This window comes from Microcebus murinus, chromosome 22, assembly GCF_040939455.1.
Source record: "Microcebus murinus isolate Inina chromosome 22, M.murinus_Inina_mat1.0, whole genome shotgun sequence".
In the NCBI taxonomy this organism is placed as follows: domain Eukaryota; kingdom Metazoa; phylum Chordata; class Mammalia; order Primates; family Cheirogaleidae; genus Microcebus; species Microcebus murinus.
In genome coordinates, this window is record NC_134125.1 from 23,766,819 (window position 1) to 23,787,690 (window position 20,872).

Here is a 20,872-nt window from a genome sequence, read left to right on the forward strand (position 1 = left end):
CGCAGGGGGCCGGGCGATGGGACTTCCGACAGAGCCAGACTGGTCCGCCGAGGCGGGGGTGTGGCCTAAGGCAACCAATCGGGAGCCAGACAGTGAGGAGCCCGTTGCCGCGGCGCCCCGCCCCGCTGCGTAGTCCCGGCGCCCTGCGGACCCGGCCGCACTCCGTCGCTCGCCCTCCCTGCGGCCGCCCGACATGCCTTTCGTCGAGCTAGACACGAACTTGCCCGCCGGCCGCTTGCCCGCCGGGCTGGAGAAGCGTCTCTGCGCGGCCACCGCCGCCATCCTGCGCAAGCCCGAGGACGTGAGCGTGGGCTGGGAGCTGCGGGCGAGGGGGGGTTGCGGGTCCAGGAGTCGGGCTCCGTCCTGCCCCGCCGCGACCCCGGCTTTTCTCCCCAGGGACACCCCCCTGCGCCCGCCCTGCTCTGACTGTCCGCGCGCCGTGCCCCCTCCCCACGCCTGCCCTCCTCTGCCGTGACCCTGCCGTGACCTCCAAGGACCCCGGCCTGTGCCCAGAGCCCTGACCCCGCGACCCTGTGCGTCTCGGCTCGCGCGCGCCGGGGTCCCTAGAGTAGCCTGGCCCGCCCCAGCTTCGGGAATAACTTTGGTGTCCTCCGCAGCGCGTGAACGTGACGGTGCGGCCGGGCCTGTCCATGTCGCTGAACGGCTCCATGGAGCCCTGCGCGCAGCTGCTCGTCTCCTCCATCGGCGTGGTGGGCACCGCGGAGGAGAACCGAGGCCACAGCGCTGGCTTCTTCGAGTTCCTCACCAAGGAGCTGGCCCTGGGCCAGGACCGGTGCGTAGGGGTCGGGAGAGGACCCATCCTGGACTGCCGTGAGACAGGAGGCGGTGATCCCAACTCAGGGAAAAAATGCATCTCTTGCCCTGCCCAGGAGGGTCCATCAGGGTCTGATGTCTTGGGGCCCTTTGACCCCTTAAGCTCTCAGGTGGTGGGTCCATCCTCACAGTGCATTCCTGGCTCTGCTCCTCAGTGCTTCCACCTGTGAACTGGGAAGGCTGTTTTTTAACCACTCCGCAGGGGCATTGCAAGAGTCATGTGGGATGGTCTATGTGCTTCCTGCCCTGGCACCTGGCTGAAGAAGCCAGAGAGTGTGCTTTTCTCGAACTTTTCAGGGCTGCTCAGAAGGTCCAGAGGTTGTGACCTTTGGACTTGTGGTACAATCGGGTTCCAGGTGAGGCTTGGGGGAGGGTCACAGAGTGTGAAAAGAGCTTTGGCCTGGGTGTGTAGACACCTGGGTTCTAGACCCAGCATAGCTGGGGGACACCAGACAAACCTGGAAATGAACCATCTCCAATTTGCAGCCTCTTGGGAATGGCAGGGAGGGTTGGTTAAATGAGTTCCTTCCCCTATGAGAAGCCCCACAAGAAGCCCTTACAACCCAAACCTGGCATTTTGCAGCAAAGTTCAAGTTTCCTCTTGGGTGAAAATATTCCCGAGCCAAGTCCATACCGGTGAGGAAATAAGGGCCTGAGCAGCTTGAAAGGACCGTTCAGAATGGAGCCTTGGCGGGTGCGGTGGCTCATGCCTGTAATCCTAACACTCTGGGAGGCCGAGGTGGGAGGATCACTCAAGGTCAGGAGTTGCAAAACCACCCTGATCAAGAGCGAGACCCTGTCTCTACTATAAATAGAAATCAATTGGTTAACTAAAAATATATAGAAAAAATTAGCTGGGTGTGGTGGCGAATGCCTGTAGTCCCAGCTACTCGAGAGGCTGAGGCAGAAGGATTGCTTGAGACCAGGAAGGAGTTTGAGGTTGCTGTGAGCTAGGCTGATGCCACGGCACTCTAGCTGGGGCAACAAATGAGACTCTGTTTCAAAAAGGAAAACAAATAAAAAATAAAATAAAAAGAATGGAGCCATTGTTGGCCAAGGGAGGCTGGTGGGTGTTAAGACCGTGTTCTCAGTCTGGGGAGGGATAATACAGTTAGTCCTCTGTCTGTGGATTCTGCATGTGTAGAGTCAACCAACTGTGGGTTGAAAATATTTGAGGAAAAGAAAAAGGCTGAACATATACAGACTTTTTTTCTTGTCATTATTCCCTAAATAACACAGTATAACCAACTAGTATATACTTTACATTAGATATTATAAATAATCTAGAGATGATTTAAAGTATATGGGAGGATATGCATAGGTTATATGCAAATACTACACCATTTTTTATAAAGGCTTGAGCATATGGATTTTGGTATCTTGGGGCATCCTGGAACAAATCCCCCATGGATACTGAGGGACAATCATAATACTAACAACAATAAGTAGTGTACAAATGCTTGCCATGTGCCAGATATTCTACAGGTACATTACATGCATGATCCCATTCGGTACTTACAAGCCCTGTCCACACTCCCCTCATGCAGACATGCCATCCCTTTGAGGTAGATCTCTCCCTTATGTAGGTTTTACAGGTGGAAGGACTGAAGCTGTCATAACTATCCTCCCCCGCCCCAGTCAGGTTATCCCAAGCTTTGGTGCTCCTCACTGGAAACTTTCTGACACCTTGTGAGAGGGGCATCATGTTCACTCTTTCCACAGACATTAGTTGGGGGGGTCACCCTGTGCCTGGACTTGGGCCAGACTTTGAGAAAACAAGGGTGGCTGAGGCACTGCATGCCCTCATGGAACCTGCAGTTAGGAGGAGGCAGGCTCCCCCTCCCAGCCCACATACTGGGGGTGATTGTGCGTACAGCATACACACTGAGCCTACTGTGTTGAGTGTCTGTCCCAGGTGGGCCACGCTGATGTGTAGCCTTCATCCCACATCTGACAATCCTACTGCCCTGTCAAGGGTCAGGGGAAGATCACACTGTGATGAAAAGGTTTACAAAATGCCTGGTGGGCTGTCCTGGGATCCCACAGTCGGAGCACCTGATGGGGGTCTTGCAAGATGAGTGGTTAGCCAAGGAGCTGATGACTTCTTTTTCTCTATCTCCTGAAGGATCATTATCCGCTTTTTACCCCTGGAGCCCTGGCAGATTGGCAAGAATGGGACAGTCATGACTTTTATGTGATTAGCATCTGTGAGCTGGCTGCCCCTTGCAGAAAGACCTCCTGGCAGAATGAGGGCCTAGTGGATACCAACTTTGGATACTCCCTCATGCAGACATGTCTGAGACCTCACAGTCCTGTTCTTCCCCAGCCTCATGCCAAATAAATGAAGAGAGCTTCATGGATCAGACATGACTTCTTTATCTCCTATACTTCTGGGCATGCTGGGCCAGTGGGGGCAGCAGGGCTGGTGGATGAGGAAGAGACCTTAGGTAACCTGGAGGTGGGATGTTTCCTGGCTTCCGGGCTGCTGTCTGATATGTTCAGACTGCTCAGATCTCTGGGTGGAGGGCTCAGCCTGGAGGCTTTCCTCTCCATACCCATGTGCAGGCCGGTGGGGAGGTGTAGGCAGCTGGTCCAGCCTGGGCCTTCCCTATGACTCTGGTGAGATCTCCTGAGGTTCCTGTCCTCAGCCTTGGGTACACTAGGCCAATTCCTGTCCATAGTCTTCTGTATCAGGCAGGGGAATAGGGCAGGATGCGCTTCAGGAACCTTCTCTGGGCATTACAGGGAAGAAAACTGCCATCTTCCCCCTTGACTCTTGCTGAGAATTCTTTGGAGTTGTCCACTTTGTAAAATTCGTGTCCCAGAATGCCAAACCTGGAAGTGCAGCATCTGCTACTAGAAACTGAATCAATGTGGTCCATGCCATCTAACCTTTTGAATTTCAGAGTATGTATGGGTGGAGTGGGGGAGCCCAAAGGAAGTCTCCATTTCAGCAGCTTTCTAGAACTTTGATGCAGAGTTTTCATCTCATGACCTTTAGACACTGTAGTGGACACTGTTTCCCTGCACAGTTAAACATTTGATGATCCTTGTCTTTAGACACCAGTGAAATACCAAATTCAGGTTTTAAGTCTGTGAAGCCTACATAGTAAATAAAGTTAGTTTCTAGTGGAATATGCTTGTGTCTGCTATGTTTGTGCCTGACTGTTGCTAAGGACTCTCCTTAAAAGCTAGGTCTTGGAGTTCCTTTCCCTGGCTCAACTCTTTCTGCACCCATCTCTCTGCCAACATGTCTCATGGGTGTCCTGCTTCCCAGAGGGACTCAGGGAATGTTTGTGGATTGTATATGAATAACTGGTGGCAGTGCCCAGGGATGGGTTTCAGGCTTAACTCTCACTAGACCACAAGACAACAAGCTCTTACCAAGTCCCCCCCCCCCCCCATGTTAAATCTATCACCCCCACTGTAGCAACAGTGATATGTTACCTGCTTGCTTGTGTGGACTGGCCTTTTCCCACCTCTCCAGAGTCTTCTCCCAACTGTGGCCCTGAGCTTTGTGTTATGATAATATTGTGTGGCCTGGGGCCCCTGTATGATCTAAAGTTTCTCACCTCAGAATCCTTACCACACAGCTCCCTTGCTGCTTGGACCACCCTTCCCACCTTTTTTCAACTGTTTTCACTCCTATACATCTTTCAATATATAACTCAGGGGTGGGAGCTGCATCCAAGGCTGCATGTTATCTGTGCAATTTTGAAATCATTTGTTTATGCTTCTGTGCAACGCCCTCCAATAACTTTTCTTGAGTCAAGGTTGGTGACTCAATAAATTTCGAAACTCATAGCATATCAGGAAAGCTTTATAGTACAGAACTTTACCATGATTTTACTGCCTTTAAGGTCAAAAAGAAGGCCCTAACATTCATTCCTATTTAAATCATCCTTGCTGGACTCAAGCAGCTATGAATTCAACCACAACGTGAAGCCCGTCCCTAAATGGCTGTGTTATTACTTCCCAAGAGACTAAACCTCTTTCCTCCGCCTGAAGCCCTTCAATTCTGGAGTCCCTTAGCAGCTCTGGAATTCTGACACCACCACCCCACCCCCCACGTCCCCGCCCCCGCCCTGTTCATTCACTGGGTCTCGTTCTTTCTTTCCCTTTGTTTCAATAGTTCGATTGTACCTGTGCTTTTTGGGTTTCAAATCCTTTTCGGAAAGAGGTGAGGCACGGGTCATATAATGAATAAGGATGCTCTTCCTCCCTAGTTTCCCCTAAATGTTCCTCAAGTTTCCAAGGCCTTCAGAGCACCTGTCCCAGGCCGTAACGACACGACACGCAGCCAGTCATTTAGCAGCTGCTCAGGGCTGGGCGGCGAGCGTTGCAGGAGGTAGAGCCAGAATCCGACCACGAGCCGGCGCTCCAAGCCCCCAACACACTCCCGAGCCAGGTTCCGGGACCCACAGGCGACCGTCTGTTGTGGCCCAGACGCACGCCGGGCAGCTCCGTGGGGCGCCGCCCGCAGGGCGGGGGCGAAACTACACTGCTGAGAGCTAGCAGCGCGCGGGCCCTCGCTGATTGGCTGGCGGAGCCGGCATCGGAGCCAATGGGAGAGCGTCTTGTTGTCGGGCGCGCAGCCGGCCGGCGCGGGGGTCGGGGCTGACGGGCTGTTGCTGTGGAGACGCTGGGTGAGTTCCTGGGCTGCAGGTTTGGGGGCTGCGCCGGGGTGGGCGCGCGGCTAGGCTGAGCCAGGGACGCGGGCCAGAGGGGCTCCCGGCTCGGGGGGCAGTCACGTGAGGACGCTGGGGGTTCCTCGGGCAGCCCCCAGAGCCAAAGTCAGGGAAACCGAGGCCGGAGAGTGGGAGGGCCTAGGCCGGGCTTCACAGCTGCACCACGGGCTTCTTTGCAGCTCGCGCCGCCGCCATGGGCTGCCCAGCGTGGGTTCCGGCCTCCGGAGCGGTTTACAGTAACAGCAGGAGCCACCACTGATGCGGCGTCTGCCAGATGCAAAGCCTGGCACTAACCCTTTATTCGCGTCCTTTCCCTTCACCTTCACGGCAGCCCTGCGAGGTGAGTGCTGTCATTAGTGCCTTTTACAGAGGTGGAAACTGAGGCCGAGGGAAGGTGAAATGACTTGCCCAGTGGGTTCGCCCTATCCGGACTGAAAATCTTGGCCACTCTACAGCCCCCGAGGAGGAGGCAGGCCCTGGCTAGATAGAGCTCACCTGACACTCCCAGGTGTGGCTGCACAAGTGACTTTGGGGGTTACTTAACTCTGCAGGACTTGAGTTATTACAGGTCGCAAGTGCGGAACCGTTGGATTCCATGCAGCTAAGATTCCTTCTATGTGATTATCGTAGTTAGAATATTTTTAGAATGGTCCCGTTCAGGGGTCGTCGAACTTTTGTTGTAAATATAATATTTATTTTATTATAATATGTTGTAAATATAAGCATAATAGTATTTTTTTATTTTTTTTATTTTATTTTTTTGGTGACTGGCTTGGCTGTGGTTTATTCCAAAGAGAATTGATGGTTGTTGGACATGATTTGAGGGGAATTCCTGAGGGCGAAGAAAGGGGAGAAGGGGCCTTGGAACTAGATGAGTCACAGCTGGAGGACCCCAGGGCCGTGAACTCTGCAGAAGGGCCGTGTGCTGGCATTCCCCGCCAGCTGCTGAAGCCGTCAGCGGGAGGGAAGGCGAAAGGGGGTTTCTGGGGACCCAGGGCCGCCCATGTCCTGGCCTTCTGCATGATCAAATGTGATGCAGCAGGTCCCTTGGTGGGGTTGGTGGGGCCGCTTGGTGAAGGAGTTGCCTATCTCCCACCTTGACTCCAGACGTCGAGGCGAGGCCTGATCCTTCTCTTCATCCACTGCGGCGGGGCGACAGCACCACCACATAATAGTATTTTAGGTTCTGAGGGTCATACTCTGTCTACTCAGTTCTAGTGTTGTAATGCGGATACAACCAAAGGCAATATATAAGAGAGTGGCTGTGTTCCAATAAAATTTACTTATGGACACTGAAATTTGAATTTTATGTGATTGTTATATAATTTTCATGTGCCATGTATTTTTTTTCCAAACCTTCTAGAAATGTAAAAACCATTCTCTGATCCTGGGCTGTACAAAAACAATGGGCTAGTTAGCTTGCAGAACTCTTGTCTACTCCAAAGCGTTATGCAATAGGGGACTCGGGCATCATATGCCCAGTCCTTCACACAGCTGTGTAGTGCCACAGCTGAGCCTAGGCTTTCCAGTTCCCATTCCAGAGCTGGCCAGGAACCACTGCTTATCCTAGGATACAGGTGCTGAGGTGAACGAAGTGTGCTGTTCCTTTTGTTTTTTGAGACAGAGTCTCACTTTGTTGCCCAGGCTAGAGTGAATGCCGTGGCATCGGCCTAGCTCACAGCAACCTCAATCTCCTGGGCTCAGGTGATCCTCCTGCCTCAGCCTCCCAAGTAGCTGGGACTACAGGCATGCGCCACCATGCCCGGCTAATTTTTTCTATATATATTAGTTGGCCAATTAATTTCTTTCTGTTTATAGTAGAGACGGGGTCTCGCTCTTGCTCAGGCTGGTTTGAAACTCCTGACCTTGAGCAATGTGCCCGGCCTGCTGTGCCTTATCATGTATTCTTAGGCCATGGAAACCATACTCTAAAAGGATTTGGACTCGTGAGCTTAAACTGGCAAATGCTGTTGTGAGAAAATGCAACTGCTGGGCTGGTAGTCAGAAATGAATAAGTATTTCTTTTCCCATCTTTATTCAATAATTTTTTTTAAGCTCTTTTTAGTGAGTTTCTGTGGTTCATGGTGAGCAATACATACATGGTCACCATGCTCACATTGCTTACAGATGATAAATGTGTGATCTAAATGGTTATTTCTTTTTTTTTTAGACAGAGTCTCACTCTGTTGCCCGGGCTAGAGTGCCATAGTGTCAGCCTAGCTCACAGCGACCTCAAACTCCTGGGCTCAAGCGATCCTCTTGGCTCAGCCTCTTAAGTAGCTGGGACTACAGATGTGCGCCACATTGCCCGGCTAATTTTATATGTATATTTTTTTAGTTGTGCAGCTAATTTCTTTCTATTTTTTTTTTAGTAGAGATGGGGTCTCGCTCTTGCTCAGGCTGGTCTCGATCTCCTGAGCTCAAACGATCCTCCTGCCTCAGCCTCCCAGAGTGCTAGGATTACAGGCATGAGCCACCACGCAAGGGCATTAAATGATTATTTCCTTTTAAGCTTTTTATTTTAAACTAATTTTAGATTTAGAAAAAAGTTGCAACAATAATAGAAAAAGTTACCTATGCCCCTTACCCTGGTTCCCCTGATTTTAACATCTTACACAATCAAAGTGCACTTATGAAGAACAGGAAACTAGCATTGGTACGATACTGTTAACTACATTATAGACCTGATTTGAATTTCACCAGTTTTTGCAGCAAGGTTCTGGTTTTATTTCAGGATCCTATCCAAGATCCTATTTTACATTTAGTTATTTCTCCTTGGTCTCCTGTACTCCATAACAGTTCTTTATCTTTTCTTGTCTTCTTTGGCCTTGATCCTTTTAAAGAGTACTGATCAGTTATTTTGTGTAATGTCTGTCAGTTTAGGTTTGTCCAGTGTTTTCTCACGTTTGGAGTGAGGTTGTACATTTTGGCTAGAATAACATAGACAATGTTTCTGTCCTTCTCAGTGCAGCAGAGTCCAAGATATTGATATATCTTATTACTGATGACATTTACCTTGATATATTGGCATCTTGGGGGAGATACTTTGCGGGAGCCAAATTCTGATTCTTCACAAATTTGTGCCCACTGACTTTAACAGACATCTGTGGATCTTTGTGGTGTTTGCCTAAAGGTATTTATTTATCTCTTTCCTTCTACGCTTATTAATTGAAATTCTGAATGAAGAGCAATACATGCTCTTATTTATTTATTTGATTATTTGTCTCAGTTTGGACCTTGGATATTCATTTTATTTTATGAGTTAAAATCCAATATTATAATCCAGCTTAAGCCACATAATTTTTGTTACTTACTGTGTGAACACTGACTGTTTAAGAACTTCAGGTTAACTTCTATGTCCTATCAATAGGCCATTATCATTTTTTTAAGCACTTCTTTTATGGTACCACAAGATGTTCCATGCTCATTTTGTATTTTCTCTCCCCCAACCCTGGAAACACTGTTCTGTTTATCCTTAGCCTCACAGTTTCCAGTGAAGATACTGTTTCCACAGTTACTTAGGTTAGTTCTGTTTTTCCTCATGCCCTTCAGTGTGGTTATGTTACTTGTAATACAGTAAGATTCATCGTTAATGGTTATATTTCATTTTGGGTTCGCCCTGCATCCTAGTTAGATTTACTTGTTTATTTTGGGTATCTGAAACATGATTGTGGTTTTGAGAGTCAGAGCTATTATACACAAAGGTATGCTCAGAGAAGAGTCACTGCATCATCCCTACCACCCTGTTCCAATTCACTGTTCTTTTCTCCCCTTTCCCACCTACCCAGTGTAGCTAATAGCTAACTTTAGGATCTGGATTATCCTTTGTTTCTTTTGCACAAATGAAATACATAGTTGTGTATTTTCTCATATCCTCTTCTCTCTTATATGAAGGGTTGTATGCTATAGATAATTGTTTGCCTTTTCACCTAACAGTATGTCTTGAAAATCACCCCGTATCTGTTCATAGAGATCTTCCTCTTTCTTTTGTTCTTTGTTTTCTTTTTTCTTTCTTTGTTTTTAGAGACAAGGTCTATGTCACCCAGGCTGGAGTGCAGTGACACAGTCATAGCTCACTGCAGCCTCGAAGTCTTGAGCTCAAGCAATCCTTCCACCTCAGCCTCCTGAGTAGCTGGGACTACAGGTGTGCACCTGTAATTTTTTGATTTTTAAATTCTTTGAAAGATGGGACTCCTTGTGTTGCACAGGCTGGTCTTAAACTCCTGGCCCCAAGTGCTCATCCTGCTTCAGACTTTCAAAGTGCTGGGATTTATAGGTGTGAGCTGCTGTGCCTGGCCACAGTTTACCATATTTAAGTGTACCATTTTGTGCCATTAACTACATCCACGTTGTTATGCAGCTATCGCCACCATCCACCTCCAGAACTTTTTTCATGTTTTCAAACTGAAACTTTGTCCCCATTAAACAATAACTCCCCATTTTCCCCTTCCCCTTAGTCCCTGTCAGCCACCATTCTGCTTTCTGTTACTATGAATTTGATTAGGTGCCGCATATAAGTGTTATTGTACAGTATTTGTCCTTTTAGTATGACTGGCTTATTTCGCTTAGCGTAACATCTTCAAGATTCCTCCATGTTGTAGCATATTTCAGAATTACCTTGTTTTTTTTTTTTTTTGAAGCATATGCTAATTTACCTTCCTTGTTAAGGCTGAGTAATATTCATTTGTATGTATGTCCTACATTTTGTTTATCCATTCATCTGTTGATGGACACTTGGATTGCTTTCACCTTTTGGCTATTGTAAATAGTGCTATGTCCCTCAGGTTTTTTTTGTTTTGTTTTTTTTTTTTTTGAGACAGAGTCTCACTTTGTTGCTCAGGCTAGAGTGCCGGGGCATCAGCCTAGCTCACAGCAACCTCAAACTCCTGGGCTCAAGCAGTCCTCCTGCCTCAGCCTCCCAAGTAGCTGGGACTACAGGCATGTGCCACCATGCCCGGCTAAATTTTTCTATATATATTTTTAGTTGGTCAATTAATTTCTTTCTATTTTTGGTAGAGATGGGGTCTCACTCAGGCTGGTTTCAAACTCCTGACCTTGAACAATCCGCCCGCCTCGGCCTCCCAGAGTGCTAGGATTACAGGCGTGAGCCACCGCGCCCGGCTGTCCCTCAGTTTTAAGAGCTGTTTATATGTTAAGGATATTAGTCCCTTGGTGGTATATGTTACAAATATTTTCTCCTAGTTTATTGCTTGTCTTTTGATTTTTTTCTGATTTCTTTGATCATGCAAAATTTTTAATTTTTATTTTATTTTATTTTATTTTTGAGACAGGGTCTTGCTCTGCCTCCTGGCTAGAGTACAGTTGGGGTCATCATAGCTCACTGCAACTTCAAACTCCTGGGCTCAAGTGATCTTCCTGCCTCAACCTCCTGAGTAGTGGTGGCTATGAGTGTATACCACCACTCGCTAATTTTTCTATTTTTTGTAGATATAGGGTCCACTCTTGCTCAGGCTGGTCTCAAACTCCTGGCCTCCAGTGATCCTCTTGCCTCAGCCTCCCAGAATGCTAGGATTACAGGTGTGAGCCATCGTGTCCAGCCTCAAAATTTCTTAAATTTTTGTGTAGCTAAATTTATCAGTTCTTTACTGTCTCTGGATTTAAATCATAGTTAGAAGGCCTTCTCTAATACTTAATACTAAGTAATTATGTCAGAAACTGAGTGAAAAAAAATACTAAATATTGTAATCCTAGTACTCTGGGAGGCCAACATGGGAGGACTGCTTGAGGCCAGGAGTTTGAGACCAGCCTGAGCAAGAGCAAGACCTCATCTCTACTAAAAATAGAAAAATTACCTGGGTGTGATGGTGTGGTGGTATGCGCTTGTAGTCCCAGCTACTCGGGAGGCTGAGGCAGGAGGATCGCTTGAGCTCAGGAGTTTGAGGTTGCAGTGAGCTATGATGACACCACTGTACTCTAGCCCAGGTGAGAGAGCAAAACTCTGTCTCAAAAACAAACAAACAAAGAATATTAAATATTCATACTGAGATAAAGAGAAATTCACCCACATTTCCTTTAATAGTTGTGTGGTTTCATTTTTCTTTTTTCACTTAGATTCCTAATCCATTTGGAGTTCATTCTTATATTTGGTGTGAAGTATGGATCTAATTTTACCTTTTCCAAATGCCTACCAGTTTGTCCTAACATCTCGTATTACAAAGTTCATCTTTTTTTGTTTGCTTGTTTTGGGGACTGGGTCTTGCTCTATGGCCCTAGCTAGCGTGCAGTGGTGTGATCATAGCTCAGAGCAACCTCAAACTCCTGGACTCAAGCAGTCCTGCCTGCTTCAGCCTCTTGAGTAGCTGGGACTATAGGCATGTGCCACCACACCCAGATAATTTTTTTGTTTTTTTGTAGAGATAAGGTCTCACTGTTGCTGAGGCTGGTCTTGAAATCCTGACCTCAAGGAATCCTCCTGCCTTGGTTTCCCAAAGTGCTAGGATTACAGGCATGAGCCACCTTGCCTAGCCTGTTTGTTCCTTATAAATTGGTGGTAGTATAGTATTTCATTGTATTGAGTAGTATTCCATCGTATGATATATCACGTTTTTTTCACTCATCTGATAAAGGATATTTGGGTTGTTTCCAGTTTTTGGTGGTTTGAATGGAGCTGCTGTAAACACTTTTGTACAGGTTTTGTGTGAACATTTCTCTAAGGTAAATAACTAGGAGGGAGTTTGTCGTGTCATGTGCTAAGTATATGTTTAGTTTTTTGTTTTGTTTTTTTATTTTTATAGAGACACAGTCTTGCTATGTTCCCCTGGCTGGTCTTGAACTCCTGGCCTCAAGTGATCCTCCTGCCCCAGCCTCCCAAAGTGCTGAGATTGCAGGTGTGAGCCACCCTGCCTGGCCTTGTTTAGCTTTATAAGAAACTGTTTTCCAGTATGATTGAACCATTTTACATCAGCAGTGTATGAGAGTTCCAGTTGATCCGTATCCTCATCAGGATTTGGCGTTATCAAAAGTTGGCCATTTTTCTGGGTGTGGTCCACACCCATAGTCCTAGCTGCTTTAGTAGCTAAGGCAGGAGGATCTACTGAGCCCAGGAGTTAGGGGCTGCAGTGAGCTATGATCACGACACTGCACTCCAGCCTGGACAGCTGAGTGAGACCCCATCTCAAAAATAATTTTTTTGGCCATTCTCATAAGTATGTATGTTATCTCAACATGGTTTTAATTTGTACTTCTCTAATAACTAAGGGGTTGATCATCTTTTATTTATTTATTTAGAGACAGTCTTGCGCTGTTGCCCAGGCTAGAGTGCTGTGGCATCAGCCTAGCTCACAGCAACCTCAAACTCCTGGGCTCAAGCAATCCTTCTGCCTCAGCCTCCTGAGTAGTTGGGACTACAAGTACGTGCCACCACACCTGGCTAAGTTTTCTTATTTTTAGTAGAGATGGGTCTTGCTCTTGTTTAGGGTAGTCTTGAATTCCTAAGTTGAACATCTTTTAATGTACTTATTTGCAATCTGCGTATCTTCTTTGGTGAAATGTCTGGTCAAGTCTTTTGCCGATTTTTTAATTGGTTGTTTTTTTTTTTTTAATTGTGCCAAAATATGAATAACATAAAATTTACCATTTTAATCATTTTTTTTCTTTTTTTTGAGACAGTCTTGCTCTGTTGCCCAGGCTAGAGTGCCATGACATTAGCCTAGCTCATAGCAACCTCAAACTCTTGGGCTTAAGTGATCCTCCTGCCTCAGCTCCCCAGTAGCTGGGACTACAGGTGCATACTACCATGCCTGGCTAATTTTTTCTATTTTTAGTTGTCTGGATAACTTTTTCTGATTTTAGCAGAGACGGGGTGTTGCTCTTGCTCAGGGTGATCTCAAACTCCAGACCTCAAGCGTCCTCCCACTTTGGCCTCCCAGAGAGCTAGGATTATAGTTGTGAGCCACTGTACCCAGCCCGTTTTAATCATTTTTAAATTAACAATTCATTGGTATTAAATACAGTCATGATGTGTAACTGTCACCACTGTTTCCAGAAATTTTATCCCAAACAGAAACTCTGTATGCATTGGGCAATAACTCCTGATTTCTCCCTCCTTGCAATCCTGGTAACCTCTGTTGTACTTGCATTGCAGTCTCTATGAATTTGCTAGATACCTTGTGTAGGTGGAATCATATAGTATTTGTCCTTTTGTGTCTGGCTTATTTTACTTAGCATAGTGTTTTCAAGGTCCATTCATGTTATAGCTTGTATCAGAATTTCATTCCTTTTTATGCCTGAAAAATATTCCATTGTATGTATACATCACATTTTGTTTATCTGGTTATCCATTATTAGACACTTGGGTTGTTTCCATTTTTTGGCTCTTTGTGAATAATGCTGCAGTGAACATGGATGTACAAGTATCTGTTTGAGCCCCTGTTCTTTTGGATGTATACCTGAGTGGAATTGCTGGGTCATATGACACTTCTGTGTTCAACTTTTGGAGGAACGACCAAACTGTTCCACAGGGCCTACACCATTTTACATTCCTACCAGCAATCCGTGAGTGTTCCAGCTTCTCTGCATCTTTGCCAACACTTGTTATTTTGAGTTTTTTGTTTGTTTGGGTTTTTTTGTTTTTTTTTAATAATAGCTGTCCTAGTGGGTGTGAAGTGATATCTCATTGTGGTTTTGAGTTACATTTCTCTAATGACTAATGATGGTGAGCATCTTGTTATGCACTTATAGATGTTTGTATATCTTCTTTAGAGAAAATGTCTTTTGAAGTCGTTCTTCCATTTTTTAATTGGATTGGTTGTTTTTTTTGCTGTTGACTAATAGGAGTTCTTCATATATTCTGAGTATTAATCTCATGTTAAATATCTGATTTGCAAATATTTTCTTCCATTCTGTGGGTCTTTCCACTCTCTTGATGGTGTCCTTTGCATAAAAGTTTTAAATTTTGATGTCTAATTTATCAACTTTTTGTTTTGTTTCTTATGCTTTAGGTGTCATACTTAAGAGACCATTGCCAAATCTAAGGTCATGAAGATTTTCCATTATGTTTTTTTTTAGAGTTGCTTCTTTCTTACTGCTTTCAAAATTCTCTCTTTGTCTTTGGGTTTCAATAATTTGACTATGATGTGTCTTAGTGTGGATGTTTTTGAATATATATTGATTAGAGTTCATTTAGCTTCTCGGATATGGATATTCATGTCTTCAATTTGATTTGGGAAGTTTTTAGCTGTTATTTCTTCAAATTTTTCTACCTCTTTCTCTTTCTCTTCTCCTGAGACTCCTGTAGTTCATATGTTGGTCTTCTAGATGGTATCCCGTATGTCCCTCTGGCTCTGTTCATTTTTCCTTATTTTTTCTTTATCTTTCTCACATGGGATAATTTCAATTGCCTTATCTTCAAGTTTACTCATCCTTTCTTCTGCCCAAATTTGTTATAGAACCTTTAGTGAATTTTTCATTTGTTATTATATTTTTAGTCTCCAGAATTTGTTTGATTTATTTTTATAATTTGTCTCTTTAGTGATAATCTCATTTTGTTCTTACATTGTTTTCCTTTCTTTAGTATTTTCTCCATTTGTCCTAGTTTTCTTAGCTGATTCAGCATATTTAGGACAGTTGAGTTAACATTTTTGACTAGTGCTTTCAATGTCTGGGCTCCTTAGGAATGTTTTTTTCTTTTCTTTACATTTTATTTCTCTTTTTGAGACAAAGCCTTGCTATATTGCCCAGGCTAAAGTGCAGTGGTGTCAGCCTATCTCACAGCAACCTCAAACTCCTGGGCTCAAGTGATCCTCTTGCCTCAGCTTCTGGAGTAGCTGGGACTACAGGCACGTGCCAGTGTGCCCAGCTAATTTTTCTAGTTTTTGTAGAGATGGGGTCTCCTTCTTGTTTAGGCTGGTCTCTTACTCCTAAACTCAAGCAATCCTCCCACCTTGCCTCCCAGAGTGCTGGAATTACACATCTGAGCCACTGCACCTGGCCTGTTTCATTATCTCTTTGGTCAGCCATTGTCCTGATAAAGATTTTCTTAAATCTGGCTCACAAAGGGGAAAAAAAAGTGTTCCCATCCCTTTAAATTTTCCAGTAGAAGCCACTTGTGAAAACAACTGCAACATGAGAAGGCTGAAACCAAGGCAAATATATACTAGTTCCACAGGGGTCAGCCAGACCAACTAAAGTGCATAAACCAAATTTTTGTAGGTCAATGTCCCCACTGCCCACCCTGGCGCCAGCCAGCCAGCCCAGGAACATTGGCTTCTATCCCTATAGCTGTGGGTCACTGGGCTGAAGAGTGGAGTATGGTAGCTGGTTCAAGGAAGTCATTCTCTTACCAAGATCAGCAGCCTATCTCTTTTTTTTTTTTTTTTTGAGACAGTCTCACTCTGTTGCCGGGGCTAGAGTGAGTGCCGTGGCATCAGCCCAGCTCACAGCAACCTCAAACTCCTGGGCTCAAAGCAATCCTGCTGCCTCAGCCTCCTGAATAGCTGGAACTACAGGCATGCGCCACCATGCCCGGCTAATTTTTTCCATATATATTAGTTGGCCAATTAATTTCTTTCTATTTATAGTAGAGACAGGGTCTCACTCTTACTCAGGCTGGTTTTGAACTCCTGACCTCGAGCAATCCACCTGCCTCAGCCTCCCAGAATGCTAGGATTACAGGCGTGAGCCACTGCGCCTGGCCAACAGCCTATCTCTTTATCAAGCACTCTCCTGATGGTTATAAATAAGTGTTTGATCAGGTTCTAGAGTTTGAAATAGTTGATTCTGATAATTTTTTCCAGTTTACTGTTTTTTTTGGTAGAGGAATTGACCCCTGGAGCTTCCCTTGCTGCCATTTTGAGTCAGTTGATTATTTTCTTATTGGCAAGTTTTGAGAGTTCTTTTTTGTTTGTTTGTTTTTTGAGATAGGATCTTGCTTTGTTGCCCAGGCTGTAGTACAGTGGCATGATCATAGCTTATTGCAGTCTCAAACTCCTGGGCTCATGTGATCCTCTTGCTTCAGCCTCCTGAGTAGCTGGGACTTCAGGTTCTTACCACCACGACCTGCTAATTTTTCTATTTTTTTTTTTTAGAGACAGGGTCTCACTCCTGCTCAGGCTGCTTTTGAACTCTTGACCTCAAGCAATCCTGCTGCCTCGGCCTTCCAAAGTGCTACAGACATGAACCACCATGCCTGGGCTGAGTTATTTTTGTATTAGATGTGAATTTTTGGTCAAAGTTCTTTTTTTTTTAAATTTAATGTGTAATGTTCAATTGTTCCAACACCATTTGTTGCAGAGAGGATTCTTTATTGAATTGCCTTTGCACTACTGTCAGCAATCAATTGGCCATATATGTTTGGATCTACTTACAGGCTCTCTGTTTTGTTTTATTGATCTATGTGTCTATCCCTTCTCTAACACCACACTTTCTTGATTATTACAGCTTTATTGTAAGTCTTAAAATTACATAGTATGATTCCTTCAACTTTATTCTTCTTTTCAAAACTGGGTCACTCTAGTACCTCTCTGCCTTTCCATCTAATTATTAGAATCGTCAGCTTGTCTATAATTGCAGAAGACCCTCCTTTGATATTGATTGGGAATGCATTAAATCTATAGATCTGTTTGGGGAAAATTGACATTTTTATTATGTTAAATATTCCAGTTCATTAACACTGTATGTATTTCCTTTTATTTAAATCTTTGAGCTCTTTCATCATTGTTTTCTAGGTTTCAGAATACAGACTTTGTACATATTTTGTTAGATTTGTACCTAAGTTTTTTCTTATTTTTTGGGAGCTATTATAAATGATATTCTTTTCAAGTTTGACAACAAGTTTATTGATAGTTCGAAGAAATAGAATTACTTTTTATGTGTTGGCCTTTACCCTATGGCTTTCCTAAACTCATTTGATAATTCCAGGGCTTTATTTTATAGATTCCTTGGAGAATTCTATGAAGATGATTATGCCATCTTTGAAGAGGAACAGTTCTATTTTTTTCTTTTTAATCTCTTCGCATTTATTTCTTTTTTTTTGCCTTATTGTAGTGGCTAGGACTTCCAGTACATTGTCAAATGGGACTGTGAGAGTGGATGCCCTTGCCTTGTTCCTGATCCTAAAGGGAAAGCATTCTGTCTTTTACCATTAAGTATAATGTTGGCTGTAAGTTTTTTTGTAAATGCCTTTTATCAGATTGCCATGGTTTAAATGTGTCCCCCAAAGTTCATGTGTTGGAAACTTAATCCCCAAAGCAGCAGTGTAGATAGGTGGAACCTGTAAGAGGTGATTAGGTCATGAGGGATCTGCCTTCATGAATGGATTAATGTTGTTATTGCTGGAATAAGTTTGTTATCACAAGTTCAGCTTGTTATAAACATGAGTTTGGCCCTCTCTTGCTCTCTCACACTCTCTTGCCCTTCTGCTTTCCACCATGTGATGATGTAAGAAGACCCTCACCAGGCGCCAGAGCCATGCTCTTGGATTTCCCTGGCTCCAGGACTATGAGCCAACAATTTTTTGTTCTTTATAAATTACCCAGTCTCAGGTGTCCAGTTATAGCAGCACAAAACAGACTAAGACACGGACTGAGGAATTTTCCTTCTCTTTTTAGTTTGCTGGTAGTTCTTATCATTACAGGTGAACTCAGAGATCTTGTGGGTTTGGTGCCAGACCACCTCAATAAAGGGAATATCACAGTAAAGCAAGCCACATAAATTTTTTGGCTTCCCAGTGCATATAAAAGTTATGGTAGTCTATTAAGTGTGCAATAGCATTATGTCTGAAAAAAAATGTACATACCTTGGTTAAGAAATACTTAATTGCTAAAAAATACTGACAGAGAAACGAAGTGGGCACATGATGTTGGAAAAATGGCACTATCTTTCCGCAGTAGGAGGACTCAATGAGAAGTCACCATCCGTGAACCAGAGAGCAGGTTGTCGCCAGGTACCGAATCTACCAGCGCCTTGATCTTGGACTTCCTAGCCTCCAAAAGTGTGAGAAATTTAAACAGTTAAGTAAAATCAAGCTGAGTAATCATGGCAGAAGGTGGATTCGATCCCTGGGAATGGGTTTGCCTCCTGAACATGAAATGAGAAGACTGATCAATCTGTTGCTACAGTCCCAGTCCTATTGCACAGCTGCAGAACGTCTTCAGGAATTACCAGGACCCTCTGGTGATAATGGTGTTAATGTTACTATGATCCTGATGGCCTGGATGGTTATTGCAGTGAACTTGATCTTACTGAGACCTTCTAATCTAAGCATATCCAACATAACCTGAATGCCAACCAGTCTTCATAATGGACAAGATCTACTAGCACCTTCTGTGGACTAACTTTGTGATATGGTGAAAATAGTTAATACCTTGTATGACCAAATGAACAAAGATGACCAGAGTACTCTTAACCCCTTTAGAACTGCTTTTGCTTTTTCATCTGCAATATAGGATGTTATTGTTTTCACGAACTTCTTAGAATTTCATTTGCAAGCTTATTTTTGCTTCCTGTGTTATCTCCATTCCTACATGGGGTTTGTTTGGTTGTCCTAAACTTAAACATTCCATTCATTCTATTTGCAACTGTGATTATAATTATTTTGATGATTTCTACCCATGTATCCTAATAATGTTTTCTTGAGTTGTTGGAAAGCCAATCCCTGGCAGAGATACTTATGCAGTCACTGAATCTATGGCTCAGAAATAATTGGGAATTGGCTTTGGTTGAACAAGTGGCCGAAACAAGGATATAGAATGTCTAGTATCAGACACATGAAAAAAATCTTGATTCTTATTTCTGGTTCCCATACACTTGATAGTGGGACACTGTGTCCCATACACTTGACATTATATCTAAATATATTTGCCTTTTTCTATATGGACTATTTAGTAACAGATGTTCTTAGTAAAGTTTTTAGTCTTGGGTTTTTTGCTTGTAAAATTTCTCTGCACTCCTGAGACATAAAGTATCCTTGCTAACCTAACTAGTAATTTATATTATTATATTTAATTCTTTTTTTCTCTGTTAATATGATTTACAGGAATATTCTATTTAATTCTTTTCTTTTTGAGACAGAGTCTCACTATTGCCTGGGCTAGAGTGCCATGGCGTCAGCCCAGCTCACAGCAACCTCAAATTCCTGGGCTCAAGCAATCCTGCTGCCTCAGCGTCCCGAGTAGCTGAGACTACAGGCATGCGCCACCATGTCCAGCTAATTTTTTCTATATATTTTTAGTTGCTGCCTAATTTCTTCCTATTTTTAGTAGAGACGGGGTCTCGCTCTTCCTCAGGCTGGCCTTGAACTCCTGACCTCAAGCAATCATCCTACCTCAGCCTCCCAGAGTATTAGGATTACAGGTGTGAGCCACCACTCCCAGCCCTATTTAATTCTTTTTTTTTTTTATTTCGGCATATTATGGGGGTACAGATTTTAAGGTTTCAATAAATGCCCATTTCCCCCCCTCCCCCCATAAGTCTGAGTCTCCATCATGACCATCCCCCAGATGGTGCACATCTCACTCATTATGTATGTATATACCCGCCCCCCTCCCCGTCTCCCCGCCCAATACCCTATTACTGTATTACCTATGTGACCACTTAGGTGCTGTTCAGTTAATACCAATTTGCTGGTGAGTATATGTGGTGCTTGTTTTTCCATTCTTGGGAAACTTCACTTAATAGTATGGGTTCCAGCTCTAACCAGGAAAATATAAGATGTGCTGTGTCACCATTGTTTCTTAGAGCTGAATAGTACTCCATGGTATACATATACCACATTTTATTAATCCATTCTTGGATTGATGGGCACTTGGGCTGTTTCCACAGCCTTGCAATTATGAATTGTGCTGCTATAAACATTCGAGTGCAGGTGTCTTTTTTGTAGAGTGTCATTGGATCTTTTGGGTAGATGCCCAGCAATGGGATTGCTGGATCAAATGGTAGAATCACTTGTATCGCTTTAAGATATCTCCATATTGCTTTCCACAGAGGTTGAACTAGTTTGCAGTCCCACCAGCAGTGTAGGAGTGGCCCTCTCTCTCTGCAACCACGCCAGCATTTATTGTTTGGAGACTTTTTGATAAAGGCCATTCTCACTGGGGTTAAGTGATACCTCATTGTGGTTTTGATTTGCATTTCCCTGATGATTAGAGATGTTGAGCATTTTTTCATATGTTTGTTGGCCATTCTTCTGTCTTCTTTAGAAAAGTTTCTGTTCAAGTCCTTTGCCCACTTTTTAATGGGGTTATTTGATTTTTTCTTCCTGATTTTCGTGAGTTCTAAGTATATTCTAGTTATCAGTCCCTTATCGGATGCATAGGATGCAAAAATTTTCTCCCATTCTGTAGGTTGTCGGTTTACTTTCATGACTATTTCTTTGGCTGTGCAGAAGCTTTGTA

General features: G+C 44.2%; 2 protein-coding genes and 1 pseudogene across 2 annotated transcripts in view; all 3 read left to right on the forward strand.

Annotated features, from left to right (window-relative positions):
• The first annotated feature begins 101 nt into the window (after positions 1 to 101).
• LOC105862792 (D-dopachrome decarboxylase) lies at positions 102 to 3,197 on the forward strand. Its single transcript, XM_012749326.3, has 3 exons — positions 102 to 301; positions 618 to 793; positions 2,960 to 3,197. The coding sequence occupies exons 1-3, from the start codon at positions 194 to 196 to the stop codon at positions 3,030 to 3,032; spliced, it is 357 nt and encodes a 118-aa protein (XP_012604780.1). The 5' UTR covers positions 102 to 193; the 3' UTR covers positions 3,033 to 3,197.
• A 2,533-nt stretch (positions 3,198 to 5,730) lies between these two features.
• CABIN1 (calcineurin binding protein 1) overlaps positions 5,731 to 20,872 on the forward strand; it is a 170,931-nt gene continuing 155,789 nt past the window's right edge. Inside the window, exon 1 of the mRNA XM_012749260.2 lies at positions 5,731 to 5,862. The gene's annotated coding sequence lies outside the window, so the exon portion shown is untranslated. The remainder of the gene's footprint in view (positions 5,863 to 20,872) is intronic.
• LOC109729881 (small integral membrane protein 14 pseudogene) lies at positions 5,775 to 20,012 on the forward strand (annotated as a pseudogene).

Coding starts and splice junctions, on each gene's coding strand:
- LOC105862792 (XM_012749326.3), top strand. CDS start 194: ATGCCTTTCGTCGAGCTAGACACGAACTTGCCCGCCGGCCGCTTGCCC. Junction 302..617: donor TCCTGCGCAAGCCCGAGGAC/GTGAGCGTGGGC, acceptor TGTCCTCCGCAG/CGCGTGAACGTGACGGTGCG. Junction 794..2,959: donor CTGGCCCTGGGCCAGGACCG/GTGCGTAGGGGT, acceptor TATCTCCTGAAG/GATCATTATCCGCTTTTTAC.